Below are 19,191 nucleotides of genomic sequence, written 5' to 3'. Positions count from 1 at the left end.
CTAAAAACGAAGTCACCCTCTGCTGTGAAGCTTTTCACCTTAATTCCAACCTTTTGGCACTCGTCTTTCCTTCCCAGTGGCTCTCATACCTCCCTCAGGAATTGGAAAATCAAGATTAAAAGAGGTCATTTATTAACCTGCAGGTCCCATGAATAAAGTAACAGCAATGACCAGCAGACCTGATTGTTAAATGCAAGCAATATTCTCATTTCTCCCTAGAACTCAGCACATTAATACCCAGGTACATAAAAAAGAGAAAGCCCCAAGGATACATCAGGAAAGTGCCCAGAGGAAAACAATATCTGAAAGCACTGCAGATATTTTCTTTGCTCTGATCAAGATGTGGCAGGCTAAGGACAGGGTTCAGAATCAACCCCAGAAAGGTAAAATGCACTTCAGCTTTTAAAAATGTTGCATAAATTGTCCCATTTCAGAGCACTTTGTTGTCCCCTCCTCTGACAGCTAATTCAGCCTCCAGTCCCTGGTCTGGTCAAAGTAATTAATGGAATTAACTCAAACATGGAGTTTTCAGGTGGGAAAATGAAGAAAAGAAAAAAAAAAAAAACCCAAGAACTGCAAAGCCATCATTGAAAACAATCCCAGGGCTGGTTTGAAAGATTTTCACCAGATTTCCTCACAACAGAAAATAATGCTTTGGTTGCTGCCAGGCTGACAAATGCAGGCTGTGAGTCAAGCTCTGACCTTTGAGGATGATGCAAAATCAGCAGCAGTAAATCAGATCCTGCCTTTGCTGACACGTCTGTACCTCTGAGTGGTGATTAATCCAACAAATAAACAATTTCTGCCTGGAAATGCAGGAAGAGGAGTGTGGGATTCTCCTCCTGCTCTGCCCTGTGGCAGCTGATGCAGTTTTGGTCCCAGCAATTCTCACAGGAAATGTGAATTACACTGGGGCAGAGGCTGAGGATCAAACCCAATGCAGATCCACCCATCAGGGATCATTACAGACAAAGTGGAGGCAGGAAATATTCTTTGTTTAGAGGAAAATGTTGCTGCTTTTAGCACTGCCCCATGGCAGATCCATCTCCTCTCCATTCTGGGACACATCCCCAAACAAATCCCATGGATTTCCCTAAGAGAAATGTCCATTTTACCATTTGACCATTTGACCATTTTACCAGCACAGCTAAATCAGCTCACACATCACTCTGCACTATGGAGACTTCTTTACACAATTCCCCAGCCATCCAAAAATTGGTTTTTTGCCTTTTTAATGCTAAAGAAAGATACAGAGCATTGCTTTTATATTATATTATATTGCTTGCACAAATCTCCACTGCTCTGTGGCAGCTTGTCCTGCACAGAACCAGGGACAGCAAACAGAGAAACATCAAAGTGCTGCAGGGCCTGAAAAGCTTTTTTACCATCAGATATTTGGGATATAACTCATGTGATCAATTCTAGAAGATATCTCACAACTGTTTTGTGCACTCCCAACACTCAGAAAATATTTCACTCCAATATTTCACTCCAATTTTTCACTCCAATTTTTCACTCCAGTTTTTCACTCCAATATTTCACTCCAATTTTTCAGGAGCAAAATGGAAATCAGGTTATTCTGAATGCTGACATTTGGAGTTAATTCTGTTCTTGAGGCATTTAGCTTCACATTTTCAAGCCTTTTTTGACACGGCCACAAAACAGATGGGTTCGTTTTGAAATGGAAGAAAAAAAAGAAAACAGATCCTCGGGAATTGGAGGAGCACAAAAGAACAAAACCCCAGCTCTGGGAGAGCAGCAGCATTCTGAGAGTTGGGAAAGCTGCAATTTCCCCAGGCTGATGAAAAGCAAAGCTTCTCCCCTCAGGAAACCTGCACTGCTGAGCTCTGCATCCCAAAGTGGGAACAGCTCCAGCCCAACCTCAAACCCAAACAGAGCCTGGATGGGGATGGGGATTGGGAGCCCAGGGATTGCTCACTGAGCTCCAAAATCACAAATGAGCCCTCCAGAACGGCATTTATTGACTCAGCTCAGGGCTGGCGACTCTGCTCAAGCAAATCTGTGGCTTTAATTTCTCTGTAGGTACAAATTCAGAAGATTCCTGTCCTTTTAGAGAGCACCAGAGCTGGGTAACAAGAAAGAAATTGCATTTCATTTCTGCTCAGAGGAGCTGAGAGCTGCCTGGGACTCTCCAAAGCCTCACAGCCGCTGCTCCTGTAGCTCCACAAAATCTGGAAACCCCAAAAGAAAAATAAAATTGATGCTGAGGATCAGGAGAGCTGCCCAGAGACAAAGAGACAAAGGGATGTGCCAGGGCTGGGGGATGAACTGGAGCTCCACAAGGAAAGCTCCAAACTGGGCTCCTTCCAGCTGCTTTTCCTGCCTCTCCTCCAGGTTCCTCCTCCTCTTCTGCACCTCCACATCTCCCACGTAGAGCTGGAACAAGGGAGGGAAGGAGAACATGAACATGGAATGACAACAATAATTGCTGGAGTTTCGCTGCAGCAGAGATTTGGGGCAGTGGGTGAGGCTTTCAAAGGATTTCTCAGCTCGTTTGCTCTTCTCTCATAATGGAAGTTTTGTATTTTTTTTTTAGTGAAAAGTTTAACTGGTGAAAAGCCAATGACAACATTGGGAAGGTTTGTAAAACACAAAAATATCAGTAACACCCCTGTAGAGCCCAACAAATTACAGGTCATGGCAACTTATTTACACTTTGTACTGAGTTCACTCAGGAGGGGAACAAACCCCCTTTTTTCCTCTCCTCTGGTGTATATTTATAATATAGGATCAGCATTAAGAAATGCTTGTTAATTAAGAATTATTTTAAAAAAACCCAAGCCAAATTATTTGTTTCTGAATTCTGTTCCATTACCAAAGTCAAGGCACCAAATGGATCCAAAGCTTTGGCTCCTGGGGACAGAAACTGCAATGCCAGCCAGGCCTGGGAGGGCTCAGCCTCCATTCCCTGCCCTCTCAGCCTGGGTTTCTGAGCACCCCAATTCCAGCTGAGTGTGGATCCCAACCCCCTTGGGATCACTGGGACAGAGCCAAACTCCTGCACTGAGATGGGGAACAAACACCACGAGCCTCAAAACCAGAAACTCCCTTTAAACAAGAGCATGAAATGACATTTCCCTTCTTGATGTTTGTATTCCATAAGAACAGCAAAGCTCTTTGGGGACTCCATTTCAGCTGATTTGTCCCACAGAGCCCAGAACACACCTGCAGGGAAAAACCAAACTCAGAGAGCAATGACAAGGTAAGAGCGGCTTTATTTATTTATTCCTCTTTCACACACAGAACTCTTAAAAATACATGCTTGGGGGAAGATTGTCTTGACATTTGACATCAGACTTCTCTCAGAACTCTGAAACCCAGTTTAAGACACGATCAAGGAGCATCCCAAGCTGGGCATCCAAAACTGAGGCCAATGAATTCCAGTAACTCTGGAGCAGTTGTCCCAGTGCAGCTGCAGGGCAGTAACAGAGTGAGGGGGAGGCAGAGCTGCATCACCCCCACAATCTGCATTATTTATCCTCTTGCCCAGTGCCTCCATGAGCTTGGGCTTGCTGTGCCCAGCCCTCTGAAGCTGCTCAGACTCTCAGGGTTTTCCTGCCTCTCACAGCCCAGGCAGCTCTGGACAGACAAAGAATCTCCTGTGGCAGCCACAGAGAGGACAGAGGTGCTTTAAATAGCAGTGTTTTCAAAAAACCTCAGTAATTCATGACATTGCACTCCAAACTGTGACACCTTGGCTTAGAAAATGTCTGAATTCACCCTCAACTAAAGGAAGGGAATAACTGAGAGCAGAGCTTTGGTCATGCCCTGAATCGTGCTGTGCTGCACGTCCCCATGTCCTGAGTGTCACCCCCTGTGACATTTCAGTCCCATTCTTCTCCAGTATCTGACATCAACAGGTATTTTGTTATTCTCTGCTCCCACAGGAATTTTAGGAGTTGCAGTCTTGAAGTTGTTATCTCACTGAATCTCTTAATGAAATTTCCAAATACCATCCACAGGAAAAGGAATGAGCAGATCCCATCGTGGCTGGGAGTGAAACCAGGATCTGTCCAGCCCCAGGGCAAAGCTGGGACTGCTCCATCCCTGCCTTGAAAATCAGGGCTAAAAAACCCTGGCTTAAGTTTGTGGTGTTGCTAAAGACTGAGTTCATAGGGCAGAATTTACAGCTCAGTCCTCCCAACTACTGCCCCAGAAAACATCACAAATAGGGCCTAAATGCATGCAAGAGACATGCAACTGCAAATGTTTTAATTAGAGGAAAATTGACTTTTTGTAGGTAAATAGTGGTGATGGTATCACATTCACACCACCTGCATCTCAGTGTCCCCAGCTTGGTGCCAGAAATGAGAAATCACTGGGATGTAGAAATAGGATCAATCCTCTGGGTGGGACTTCAGTGAGAGCTTTATGTTAAAAGGAATTTATAAGGTAATTTAGAAAATAAAGGACCCAAGCAGCAGGACTCAACAGCAACTTTAGGAAGGTGAGATGTATTAAAAAAAACCTGAAAAAGTAGAAAGAGATGCAGAAGAGATCCTTTTTAAAAAGAAATTTGGCCTAACGTGTCATCTGAAAAATAACCTTAATTCATAATAGAGCCAGAGTCTGGCATCACTGGAAGAAAGCCCATGACCCAGAGCAGCCCTGAGCCCATTTCCCTTTGAGTTCTGCTTTAAATGCCAGCACAGAGGCTCTGCCTGGGGGCTCCCACGGGGCAGGCAGAGCCCCCCAAAGGCTGCAGGGCTCTGCCAGCCCCCAAAGCTGCTGCTGCCCCCGGCAAGGGCCAGGCACAGGAGCAGCTGGGTGATGGCCTGGCACTCACACACATCCCTGCCGAGGGCAGCACCCCTGCCCTGCCTCCTCTGCAGCTCCTGCTGCGCTTGCATTTCCGTACACTGAGAAAAGCAAGACACAACTTCCCAAGAAATTTCTGGGATTCACATTCTCTGAGTCTCAGAGGAAGAAAATTCTTATATCATTTACTACTCTGTTGTTCACAAGCAGAGTGCATTGTGCAAGATTTTCTATCTGAAGGGAATTAATAATTAGATTCTCGTGTGAGTGTTGTGGTTCATTGGCCAATTGAATCCATCTAAGCCAAGGTGTCACTTCCCAAGAATATTCCTGGGATTCACATTCTCTGAACGTGAGAGAAAGGAAAATGATTCCTATCTCATTTGCTGCTTCTATGTTGTTCACAAGTGCATTGCATTGTGGAAGATTCTTTACCTGAAGGGAAATAAATAATAATAATTAGATTATTAGATTACATTCTAATAATTGGATTCTGGTGTCAGTGTTTTATTCACTGACCAATTAAATCCAGGGGTGTGTGTGTCAGGACTGTGGGCTGACTGTCACGCAATTCTGTGCAGTGCAGTGCTTGGCAGATTCAGTGTAGATGTAATATAATGTAATTTAATATGGAATAATACAGTGTAATGAAGTAATTAATTAGCCTTCTGGTAGGATGGAGTCAAATGCATCATTCCTCCCTGACATCAGGCAGAAATATCACCAATACTCCTGTTGCAGCGGCAGTGACAGTGACAGTGACACAGTGACAGTGACACAGTGATCCAGTGACACAGTGACAGTGACACAGTGGCAGTGACAGTGACACAGTGAAAATGACAGTGACAGTGACAGTGGCAGTGACACAGTGACATTGACAGTGACGGTGACACAGTGACACAGGGACACAGTGACAGTGACAGTGACACAATGACAGTGACACAGTGACAGTGACCCAGTGACACAGTGGCAGTGACAGTGACACAGTGACAGTGACACAGTGACACAGTAGCAGTGACACAATGACAGTGACACAATGACAGTGACACAGTGACACAGTGGCAGTGACACAGTGACACAGTGACAGTGACAGTGACACAGTGACAGTGACACAGTGACACAGTGGCAGTGACACAGTGAAAATGACAGTGACAGTGACAGTGGCAGTGACACAGTGACAGTGACAGTGACGGTGACACAGTGACACAGGGACACAGTGACAGTGACAGTGACCCAGTGACACAGTGACACAGTGGCAGTGACATAGTGGCAGTGACAGTGACACAGTGACACAGTGGCAGTGACACAGTGGCAGTGACACAGTGGCAGTGACAGTGACACAGTGACAGTGACAGTGACACAGTGGCAGTGACACAGTGGCAGTGACACAGTGGCAGTGACAGTGACACAGTGACAGTGACACAGTGACAGTGACAGTGACACAGTGGCAGTGACACAGTGGCAGTGACACAGTGGCAGTGACACAGTGGCAGTGACAGTGACACAGTGACAGTGACACAGTGACACAGTGGCAGTGACACAGTGGCAGTGACACAGTGGCAGTGACACAGAGCAGAGCTGGCAGTGCTAGAGCAGAGCCAGGACTGTGCAGGGAAGCAGCAGCTCCAGGGGACGCTGTGCTGTCAGGGCGTTTATCGTGGCCTGACTCACAGGTTCCTGAGGAAGTGGCAACACCTACGGAACTGCTGGAGAAAAGGCAGCCCTGGGAGCACAAAATGAAAATAAAAACACTCCCAGACGAAGGAAAAACCTCAAGGAAAATCGTGCCTGCTTTGGAGAATCCCTCCCTGCTAATGTGGGGGAAGTCTGCCACTGGAAATGGAGATGGATGGGAATGGAGACGGGAATGGAGATGAAGGTGGGAATGGAAATGAACTGTACATTCCAGTACTTTATTCACAGACAGAATAATAAAGTACTGGAATGCTCTTCCCGGGGAGGTGGTGGAATCACCATCTCTGGATGTGTTTTATAAAAGCCTGGACACTGCACTTGGTGCTACACTATAGCTGAGGTGTTAGGGCATGGGTTGGACTTGATGATCTTAGAGGTCTCCTCCAACCTCATCATTCTGGGATTCTGTGAACTGGGAATGGAGATGGACTGGGAATGAACTGGGAATGGAGATGAAGTCACTGAGAGCTCCCCTGCAGGGAGCCTGCAGCACTGGGGATGTGGGGAGAGAGGGAAAAGAAATAAAAAGAAGAAAGACAGGACACCAAAAGCCACCAAACCCCAGAGTTCAAACGCTCTCAGAGCACAGACATGGAAGCTTCCCTCCTTGTGAGGAAACAATCCCAGCAGCTCCGCTCCAGACACTGAGAAGCAAACCATCCCAGCAAGGAGCCTCCAGCCTGCATTTCACGTGCCTTGAGCCTGCAGGATGCACCAGTGCAGCTCCTGAGGGATGAGTCAAGACCATCAGAGGACCATGAAAACCTTTAGACCAAAGAGAAATGAAGGCAGAACCCTTCAGCTGCCCAGTTTAATGTCTGTCCTGTCCTGGTTCCTCAGTGCAGAGCGGGATTTCACTGACAAACCCAACAATGAATCATCCTGCTGGGACCTCGCACAAGTCCAGGTCCCAGTGCCAAGGCTGGAGTTCCACACGAGCCGGAGTTTTTGCATGCTCAGACTACTGAAGCAGCCAGCCACAGCCAAGGAATGCAAGAACAGAAAGGGACTGGAGGGAAATGACAAGGAATCAGTTTTGAAAACTCTTTTTTGATTTGGAGCAGCACAGCTGCTCCTGTGCTTTCCTGTTAGCTCACTACAATATTTTGTTAAGAAGCAATTTGACATTTTTTTACATTGAAAATGAAAGGCACGTGTGTGCATGTGACCTTCACTGCAGAGACAAAGCCCATTGTGCTTCCTATCAGTGTCCCACACAAACTTGCAGCAGGAGCAGGAGGAAACAGGCATTTAGGGACATGGATGGAAGGATTGGTGCTCCCTGCCAGCCAGGAAACACAGCCCAGGCTGGTTTTAGAAAAAAAAAAAATGTTCTTTTCTCCCTAAGCCCAAGGAGCAAGAGAGTCTGGCTTGATTCAGCAAAAAGAACCTGTGCTGGTTAAATTCTGATAAATAACTGGTGGGTTCTGAAAATCTCTCCTATATAATCCCAGTGCATTTGGGAAAGTGCTAAATTAAGTCACAACAGGCTGATAATGTAATTAGTGAGGCTGCAATTAAAGCTTTAATTCAAATACAGCTGGAGCATCCTGGGCTGGGAAACGAGGTGAGCAAAGTGCTGCCCCAAGCCATGGAATAGCTGAGGGTACCTAAAGCACTGCCACTGCAGCTTGGAGCTGCTCATTCTCCTGGGAGGAGCTGAAATAATCCCCAGGTGCCTCATCCAGGGATTCCTTTCCAGCTGGACTGGTGGAAGGATGGGCATTGCTGGGTGGCAATGAAGGAAAGGGGAGCAGGAGCCACAGCCTGGTTATTGAGCCTTCAACATGGCCACAAAACAACAGTTCTGAGCCAGGGAAACTGAGAACAAAGCTCAGAGAGATTATTGACAAATTAGCAATAAAAGTAAAATGAGAGATTAAAAATATCAATAAACTGTTAGGGTATTTTTACTTTCAAACCTGCCAGGTGCTGCAGAGGTAAGAAAATGAACTTTCCACAAATTATTGTACTGGGAAGCTGAAGAGGCAGCAGAGAGGGCAGCTCAGATGAATTTCAAACCTAAAGCATGGCCTGAATGAATTTCAAACCTAAAGCATGTTTCTGGGCTCTGCAGAAGGCCAGGAGAGCTGGAAATGGGGCAGGGTTTCCATGGGTTGGGGATTTACACCCTGGCACAGTCCAAAGTCCTCCCAGTGTAGTGTTTGTACCTTTCCTAACAGTTAATCCAGGTGCTCTGCAAGGGCAAAGGTGCACAACAGCCTCTGGAAAAGGAAAGTTTCATCCTGGCAGGATGTGCACGAGCACATCAGCTGCACTGAAAGTGAAATAAAAGAAAAAGCAAAAAAGGAATTAACGAAGCCAAATGGTAACAGGCTGGAGACATCTTCCAGACTCTGCTTCTTATGAAGCCAGCTAAAATTTCCCATGTTGCAAATTCTTCTTTAATGGCTCTCTTTGGAGTATAAGTGCTCACTTGTTTCTAAGAAAAGCCTTGCATTGTTATTTCAAGAAGAAATCCAAAATCTGGCAGTAAAGTCTCACCACTGAGCTGCTCCTGCTCTCTCTCCCTGTGTGCACCCTGAATGCAAAGTCCCAGAGCAGCAATCAGGGACACCAGAGTGGCCTGGAGCACATGGAGGGAGCAGACAGGCTGGGGCTGTGCCAGCTTGAAATGGATTTCCTTCTGCAGGAATGTGACAATCCTTCCTATTCCCACCAGAACTGAGAGCTGGGATTCACCTGGAACTCTTTAAATTTGGTTCTTCTTTGAAGGGGAGCTATATAAAAATAAACTCATGGGTTGTGTGAGAGGCAGAGTGTCCTTGAGCAGTGATCTCACCAACCCTGGCCCTGGTGAGAATCCTGCACAGCAAAGTCTGCTCCCAAAAACCATCTCAGGATCTCACTGCTTTTATGGTGGGGCTGGAAAAAAGGGAATAAACTCAAAGGGAAATTGGGAGCTGGGTAAACTCTTTGTGGCCCAGAAGAGCCCCAGAGCATGGAGAGCTGGAAGGGCTGCAGGACCCTTGGCCTTGGTGATCAAAGGGTCTTTTCCAACCAAATGCTTCTCTGGCTCCATGTTGAAGATTGCCATGCAGATGTTATCCATTCCCATCTGTATGGCAGATTCCCTTTGCCACGTGGGCAGTTTGCCTTATCTCTCTCTCTGAGTGACCACATTCACTCCTCCCTGGGGAGGGGACATTGCTGATAACAGCTACTGAATGTCACTGCATGGCTGATAAGAACTACAGCATCCCATTGGGAGATGTGAGCCCAGAGGGAGGAGCCAAGCATTGCTACCCAGATATAATCCAGAGGGAGGAGCCAAGCATTGCTACCCAGATATAATCCAGAGGGAGGAGCCAAGCATTGCTACCCAGATATAATCCAGAGGTTTGAGACACCAGCACGGCTTCTCCACGGGATTCCCCAGAGGAACAGCAGCTGCCTCTCCTCCCACTGGATCTTCAGAGGAAGAATGCATCCTTCTCTACAGGATCCCTGCTCCAGCAGAACCACCCCTGACACTGCAGGAGGGCTGAGCCACATTTCCAATGGGACTGCCACCAACAGCCTGACCCACAGGGTGTCAGGCTGGGTTCTGACTCTGTCAGTGTTGTTTTAGTGCACTGCATTGTTCATTTTATCCTTTATTCTTTTTTTCCTTTCCCTATTAAAGAACTGCTATTTCCTGCTCCCATATTTTTGCCTGAGAGCCCCTTAATTTAAAATTTATAGCAATTGGGAGGGGAGGGTTCACATTCTCCATTTCAGGGGAGGCTCCTGCCTTCCTTAGCAGACTCCTGGCTTTCCAAACCAAAACACTCCATCACCCACCCCAGTCAGGCAAGTTAACAGAGATTCAGGAGGAACTGCTTCACTAAGAGGCAGAAACAAGAGTTAGCAAATGGTTCCACAGGGCAAAGCTCAGAAATAAACCCCATCTCAGTGAGTTTTCTAAATAAGAGCACAAGTGAAAAACTAAAATAAAGGGATTGTAGATGGCAGAGTCAGTCCATTTTGCAAATACTTCTGTTGCATCTGTTTAAGGTGAGCAGCCAGAATTTATACATGAAACAAGATTAGAGTCACATATTCTTAAAGGATTGGAAAGGGCCTTGAAGATGATTCAGTGCCATGGGCAGGGACATGCAGAAAGTTGGATGAAAGTATCCAAGATGACAAAATGGGAATTTTAGTTTACCTCAGTGGGCTTCTCTGAGGACACAGGGAAGGGCAAACATTTTTCCAAGCTCAAACTCCATGGTTTTATGGCCTGGAACAACCACTGCAGTTTGTGCCAAAACACCTTCTGCTGAGGAAAAATCTCCTCTTGGGAATGGACCTCCTGTGGTTCCTTCTCAACCAACCTGTCTGGGCCACCATGGACATTCCTCCCTGGATCTCAGTGGGATTTGCAAATATTTGGGCAAATATCCCAGAGCTGAAGGCTCCAGCCTCAGAGTGGCCACAGCTGTGGTGGCACCAGGACAGTCCCAGGTGTCCCTGAGGGAATCCATCCCCCAGAATCTCACACTCCTCCCTCTGATGGATGGTTCCCAAATCCTACACCCCAGGCAGCAGAACACACTGCAGGGGTGATGGAGGAGCAAAATCCCAGCTGGCACAAGCGGGAAATGACAACAGGAGCTGCCATTCATTCCATCAGTTCCTTTAATGCTCAAGTACAAAAGTGCTGTCAGAGCTCTCCACTGAGACCTAATTTAACACAATTAATGTCCCCAGATGAGGCAAGGGGGTGTCACAGCTGCAGGCTGCCATAAAATGCCAGTAAATTCCTATTAGATAATGAGGAATGTGAGCAGGATCCTCTGAGGGCTCCCATTCCCTCCTCCCAACAGGTTGGGTCAACACCTGGAAAGCCCTGGCTGGGCTCTCCAATGGGAGTTCAGGTTCTTCACTGTTTATTGTTTATATTTACTGTTTAAAAGGAATCATAAACAACATTTTGTGAACTGTTGACTGGCACCAATGGAGAGAATTCAGTATTTTTCTCTTCCCTGTGCCATAGTGGAGCACAAATAACATTAAAATCCCAGGAAAGGGATAGTTTATCTTGTCCCAGTAAAAAGCAAGCACTGGAGTGGGCTCTGTGCAGAAATCCTGCAGCCAGTGATTACAAGGCAGCAAATAAATGTGTTTATCTGTTGTTAGTATTTGAATGTACATTCATTCATGCATTGGAATGGATTCTCACTCAGTAAATGCCCAGAAATTCAGAAAAAAGCAGCAATTTACAACAGCCTGCTTTGGAGAATCCATCCCTGCTAATGTGGGGGAAATCTGCCTCTGGAAATGGAGATGGACTGGGAATGGAGAGAAAAGGAAAGGAAATTTCAGGAAATTTCAGGAAATTTCAGGGAAGGGAAGGGAAGGGAAGGGAAGGGAAGGGAAGGGAAGGGAAGGGAAGGGAAGGGAAGGGAAGGGAAGGGAAGGGAAGGGAAGGGAAGGGAAGGGAAGGGAAGGGAAGGGAAGGGAAGGGAAGGGAAGGGAAGGGAAGGGAAGGGAAGGGAAGGGAAGGGAAGGGAAAGGAAGGAAAGGAAAGGAAAGGAAAGGAAAGGAAAGGAAAGGAAAGGAAAGGAAAGGAAAGGAAAGGAAAGGAAAGGAAAGGAAAGGAAAGGAAAGGAAAGGAAAGGAAAGGAAAGGAAAGGAAAGGAAAAAGGAAAAGGTAAAGAAAAAGAAAAAGAAAAAGAAAAAAGGAGAAAAGGAGAAAAGGAGAAAAGGAAAGAGAAAAGAAAGGACACCAAAACCCATCAAACCCCAAAGTTCAAATGTTACAAGACCACAGACATAGAAACTTTTCTGCCTCTTTTCCAGTGAGGAAACAATCCCAGCAGCTCTGCTGGAACAAGAACAATTCTGGGCCACAAGGAGAACAAAAACAACATTTCAGTGAGACAAGGGCAGATATTCCAAGGCAGAGTGAGGAGTTTCTGACATCAGGGCAGGACAGAGGCCAGGCAGTGGCAGAGGGAGGGAAGGACACCTGGCACTGACCCTGAACCTCCCTGCACAGACACCTCCCAGGCTGAGTTTGGCTCTCCAAACCATCATTAATGTTTACCAGGCCCAGAAAGATGTGCAGCTTTCAAGTCTCAGATAACCCCAAAGTGCAAAGCCATTCACACTCCACGCTCAGCAGCTCTCAAAGATAAAAAAAGCAGATTATTCCCTTTAAACTCTCCTGGCACCAGCTCGTGGCTCCAGCTGGACTATGGCATGGCTAAAACCATGGCTGCAAAACCATGTTTAAAAAAAAAAAAGCTTTAACATTGCACATTTCAGGGTTTCAGTGTCAGTCTTCAGTGCCTGACCACCAAGAGATGATTCGCTCTGATTACCAGCTCAGATTTACCAAATATCTTGCATTCATATATATTTTTTATATTTTCACTTTTATATTTCACCAGACATTCCCCTAGGTAAGAAATCATGTAAATATAATGATTATGATAATAAATAAATAGAAATAATAGCTATTTTAGATAATAATGGCTATTTTAGACAATAATTGCTATTTTAGACAATAATAACTATTTTAGACAATAATGGCTATTTTAGACACTTGGTGCAAAGCTCAGCAGGTTTCAATAAATAATTTCTGATGAGAAGATGGGAGTTGCATATTCTTGACCTGACTGAACTTGTTTTGACTGGGAAATTCTCTACAAAATAAAAATATTCACAGCTTATGTTAAGGAAGGAACTAAAATAATTGGATTGACCAACTAATTTTGATAATATATCTGGGAAATAGAGGCTGCTTGGCAGATAAAGTGATTTGCATTTCTTCTAAGTGAGTTAACTCATAAACCCCACAATATAAAGCTATGAAAGGGATTTCAATTTCCTTCTAAAACCTATTCCAAGTTAAGCCCAATAGATTCACTTTCAATTTTGCAGTAAAATGTGCTTTGAGATTTCAAAACTCCATTTTTCTCAAGCTGTTTTTAAAACTCCAGGATTCTCAAACTCCTGTTTTTGCTTATGGAGCCAGTTGAAAAAATGCAACCAATTTCAAAAAGAGAATTTCTCTTTTTGAACACCTGCAGGGTTCTGCATGAGCACACCCAAGAACAGCAAAGTCAGGGAACAAATTTCTCTTTTCACTGAAGCATTTGACTGAATCAGTGACCCACCACCTCCTAAAGTGATTTTTTACCATAGAACAGAGATTTCTCTGAGCTTCAGGGGAGCCTAAGCATTATATAAATGTATTTTGGTCTTTCCTGGGCAAAAATCAGCCAAACTGCTTTGTTCCCACAGCATGAAAAGATGGGATCTTCACAGGGAATAACAACAACTCCATGGACACATCCAGAACAACTGCACCTGAAATTCGTGTTTGCAAATAATTCCTGTGGTGGAGGCAGCAGGTTCAGCTCCTTCCCCACTCCTCCCCACCTTTAAACACTGAATTTAACTCCCAAGAGCAGAAATCTTCACAAATTCCCACTGAAGTGGCCCAAATCTGAGAGAGATGAAACAAGCCATTCAGAAATGCTGCTTGGACATGGCCACTGAGAAGCAAAATAAAACCTGGCCCAAACAAACCACCCAAAGTTACTTAAGCAGCATTTTTTAGATGTAAGCCATATTTAGAAGCTTAAAAAAAAAAAAAAAAAACAATAAAAAAAAAGAGAGACCAGGTTTAAACACAAGGCCATTGCTGCAGTTATTTACACAATAAAAATGAAAACATGGTGAGCTCTGTCCATAAGAGAAGAGCTGCTGTTGCAGAGGAGTTATTCGTGGCAGGACGTGGGCTCTGTTTGTTTGTCTTTCCAGCAGCCAGGAGGGGAAAGCAATCATTAACTCCTCCAAGCACAGATAAAAGGCAGGGCTGCACCCCAGAGCATCCTCCTCCTCCTCAGCACCTGATTTCAAACTGTTTCATCATCGCTCATGTCCCAGATCTGCAACAAAAAAAGGAATTTTAGGTTGTGCACTTGAAATATGCTCTTAAAACGCTCTGGAAAATTCACATTTCTGTTTAAAAGCAATAATAAATAGCATTTTATGAACTGCTGACTAGCACCAATGGAGCATTACAGAAAATTCAGTATTTTTCTCTCAACAACCGTATACCAACAAGTAGTTGTCATCTTGGGGATATTTTTAACACTTACTTTTCAGCATTTGTCACTTTGGTTATTTGGTATTTATTATCATTTACAGACAAGAAATCAATTTGGTTATTTTCTATTTATTGTCATTTACAGATAATAAATGTGGCTATTTGCAAATTTATTATCATTTATAGTGAGTTTTCTTTTTTTGGTAATCTTGGGGGGTATTTTTAACATCTATTTTTCAGCATTTGTCACTTTGGCTATTTGGTATTTATTACCATTTACAGGCAATAAATCAATGTGGCTATTTGCGATTTATTATCATTTACAGATAAATCAATGTGGCTGTTGCTATCTATTATCATTCAAAGTAAGGGTTTTTTATAATCTTGGGGGTATTTTTAACATTTACTTTTCAGCATTTGTCACTGGCTATTTGGTATTTATCATCATTTACAGATAATAAATCAATGTGGCTATTTGCTATTCATTGTCATTTAGAGATAATCAATAAATAAATTTGATATTTATTATCATTTATAGTAAGTTTTTTTTGTAATCTTGGGGGTATTTTTAACATCTACTTTTCAGCATTTTTCACTTTGGTTTTTTGGTATTTATTATCATTTACAGAAAAGAAATTAATTTGGTTATTTATTATTTATTGCCATTTACAGATAACAAATAAATTGGCTATTTGCACTTTATTACCATTTAAAGATTATAAATCAATGTGGCTCTTTGCTATTTATTATCATTTAAAGTAAGGGTTTTTTTGTAATCTTTGGGGGTATTTTTAACACCTCCTTTTCAATGTTTGTCACTTTGGCTATTTGGTATCTATTACCACTTACAGTTAACAAATCAATGTGGCTATTTGCTATTTATTATCATTTACAGATAAATCAATGTGGCTGTTGCTATCTATTATCATTCAAAGTAAGGTTTTTTTTATAATCTTGGGGGTATTTTTAACATCTACTTTTCAGCATTTGTCACTTTGGTTATTTGGTATTTATTATCATTTAAAGATAATAAATAAATATGCCTATTTTCTATTTATTATCATTTACAGATTTTACAGATAATAAATCAATGTGGCTATTTGCAATTTATTATCATATACAGAAAAGAAATCAATTTGGTTATTTGTTATTTATTGTCATTTACAGATAAATCCGGCTATTTGGCATTTATTATAATTTACAGTTTGGCATTGGCACACACTTCATGTGAATAATCACTTCCAATAAAAAGCTTATTTTACTAAACACTGCAGAGAAATTCGAGACATTGATAAAGAATTAATTGGTCATTTTCCACTTGGATATTAGATCTCACAAATAGCATCTGAAGGACAAGGAATTATGTGGAAATTTGGACTTTTTTACTGCTTAAAAAAGAATTAAACTACACCTTTTTTTTCTGCTATATAATATTATTGTACTTTTATTTTCTGACTTGCCCTTGGCCAGTAAATGGTTCTAGAGTGGGGAAAAATGAACATTTCCCCAGAATATCCAGGTGTCCTGTGAACACACTGAGGTGCAGTGGTGGAAATTCCCAGCAGGGATTTGCAGAGCTCTCTGGGGGGAGAAAATATTCTCATTAAATCTTCCAAGCTTTTCCTTCCTGAGCAACAGGGATGCTCCTAAAACACCTTTTCTGATATTTATTCTGATATTTGTTCTGATATTTATTCTGATATTTATTCTGATATTTCTCAGAGGTTCAGCTCATGGCAAAGCCCCTCTTTGCACCTGGCAGGGTTTAAGCTCAGGATTGACTTGGTACTGAGCCTTGTGCTGGATTTAATCCCACCAACAGCGAGTTCATAAAGCTGCATCTGTGGCTGGGAGCATTTCAAACTTGCCCAAACGATCTGCAACACTTGTGGAGTGCTGCAGATGACACATGACAAGTGGTTTGGAGCAGAAACACAAAAATGCCATTTTTGCAGAGCACACAGCCCCCAGAAATCCCCGAGCAAAGGAGCAGCAGCGTTCCTGTGCCCCGGGGGAAATCAAACACAACTCGTGCGCTGGCATGCAGTGGCCAGCTGAGTTAATCTCTCATTTTACATCCTGGCCACTAAAATCCATCCAGCCCCCCTGGCAGCAGCTCCTTGGGCTGTAAATTCTTCAGGGCACAAAGCAGGGTTTGACATGCACCCAGTGCCTGGACAATAGGGCACTGTTCTCACTGCAGTGGGCAGACAAATAAAAAATACAAATAACCCCTTTTCTACACAGGCAACAATTGACCTACAGCTTTAATAAACCCTCAGAGGGAAAAAAAAAATGGACTACTTCTGGAATTTAAAAACGTTCTGAAAAATCACTTCCAATCCAGCTGGGGAAAGAAATAAAATCAAAGGAAAACTCTAATGGCAAGGTTTTGTCTGTTCCTAGAAGAGGCACGAAATGGTGGTGTAAATCCTTATGGAAAATGCCGAGGAACAGTTTGCTTACAAAAAGAAAAAAAAGAGTTTTCATCCTGCCCTAGATGAGCAGCTCGGAGCCTGCCAAGGCAAACACAAATGTCCAGCTCGCCAGTCAGGGTCAAGGATGTGGAAAATAAATACAAAAACCCAAATCTTTAAATAGAGTTTAGGGATGATTCAAGGCAGAGAAAAGCAGAAATCCCAAGCTCAGACAGTCCCCTAGCCCAGAGCCTGAAAAGAAAGCAGGACTGACAAGGAAACTCCCTCCTATCCAAAGCTCAGCTCTCTCTGAACAAAAAGGAGGCTTTGAACAAAAAATATTCACAAAAACACTGAAAATGAGGTTACCAGGTACTTAACCAACACTCAAACATCCTGGGTTGAGAAGGATGATTTTTAAATGCTTGAAAGTATTTTCTCTCCAGAACAGAGTTTTATAAGCAGTTTACACTTCATGCAATCCCAGAACCATTAAACCATAGAATGCCTTGGGTTGAAAGGGACTTAAAGCTGATTTTTATTCCATGGGCAGGGACAACTTCCACTATCCCAAATTGCTCCAACCCAAATCCAACCTGGCCTTGGACACTTTCAAAATTCCAGCACAGCATTTTCTATGATTTAGAAACAAGCAGGGTTTTTAATGAAAAGAGAACGCATTCAATTAAATTCATTTGTATTTTACTGAATATGAATATGAATATGAATATTTAATTAAGTAGATATAAATAATATACATAATATATCATATATCATATATCATATATCATATATCATATATTATATATTATATATTATATATTATATATTATATAGTATATAGTATATAATATATAGTACATATATTATATATTATATATTATATATTATATAATATTATATATTATATTATATTTTATTGACATAAAATATAAAATATAAATATATGATATATTTAAATATAAGTATAAATATATTTAATTAATTAAATACAATCAATTTAATTTATATTTAATATCAATTCGATATATCTAACAAATAGATACAGAGATATCTTAACAAATTACACGCAGAGGGAAGAAGAAAACCCAAAACAAAAGAGGAAAATTCAATGCAGAAGTTAACAATTGCAAATTGACTTTAAGAAAACAAACTCCATGGGATTGTGCAAAGGAAATTGTGTGTAACACTGACAGCAGAATCATCACAGGCTCCTGACTAAGAGCAATAAATGTTTTCAAAAATGATGTGTAAACTTTAATAGGTGATGACTGTGCAAACTCTGGGGATGACTTCAAAAGAGTGAACCTTGTAAGAGAGGAAATAAAATACAGAAAGGCAAGAAAGACACTGTGTGAAATGACTGTCAAAAGAGTCTGGTTTGGATCTGAATGATGTGAATTTGGATTTTTTCATGTCTCCTCTGTCCTGCAGCACACCTGCTCTTATGTGTACTATCAAAAAATGGATAGTACAGATATAAAGGCAAACCCAAACCCAGCTCCAGAGCCACAATTCCCACTGATTTTCCACACCTCCAGACTGCACTTTCAATAAATCCAATGGAATTTGAAGTCTTGCATGTCCTGCCTAGCACAGCAACACCTGCAAACTGAATTTCCACAACAGCAGCTCCAAAACTGGTGCTCAACCACCCAGGCTTTGCATCTCCCAGTTAAGTTCCTTTTAAGAGAGGAAATCAAATACAGAAAGCCAAGAAAGACATTGTATGAAATGACTGTCAAAAGAGTCTGCTTTCCAAAGCAAGCTGTAAATTTGGATTTTTTTTCATGTCTCCTCTGTCCTGCAGCACACCTGCTCTTCTGTGTACTATCAAAAAATGGATAGTACAGATAGAAAGGCAAACCCAAACCCAGCTCCAGGCAAAGAGAGAAGTCAGGGAATGAGGAGATCATGGAGGAGCTGCCAGCCCCACCCAGCCTGCACAAACTTGGGCACATGAGCTGAATTCACCTCCTCCTTCCAATACCTGCTCTTCCGTTCAAGCTTCTGAAATTTCACATGCAAATTCTGGATGTTCAGGAGAAGGAAAGAATTCCCACATACGTTTCCTTGCAAGTCCAGCTATTATTTTTGTCAATAATAGGAAGAATGAGGAAGGAGAAAGCCACAATTCCGACTGATTTTCCACAGCTCCAGACTGCACTTCCAATAAATCCAATGGGATTGGGAGTCTTGCATGTCCTGCCTAGCACAGAACACCTGAAAACTGAA

At 42.8% G+C, this 19,191-nt stretch overlaps 1 protein-coding gene across 1 annotated transcript in view; it reads right to left on the bottom strand.

The window, feature by feature from the left end:
- Positions 1–14,126: 14,126 nt before the first annotated feature.
- Positions 14,127–19,191, bottom strand: part of ATG7 (autophagy related 7) — a 94,414-nt gene continuing 89,349 nt past the window's right edge. Inside the window, exon 19 of the mRNA XM_059480052.1 lies at positions 14,127–14,378. Coding sequence (XP_059336035.1) covers positions 14,346–14,378 — 33 coding nt within the window. The 3' untranslated portion in view covers positions 14,127–14,345. The remainder of the gene's footprint in view (positions 14,379–19,191) is intronic.

This window comes from Ammospiza nelsoni, chromosome 11 (assembly GCF_027579445.1).
Source record: "Ammospiza nelsoni isolate bAmmNel1 chromosome 11, bAmmNel1.pri, whole genome shotgun sequence".
NCBI lineage: Eukaryota > Metazoa > Chordata > Aves > Passeriformes > Passerellidae > Ammospiza > Ammospiza nelsoni.
This window is presented reverse-complemented; position numbering and strand designations above follow the sequence as displayed.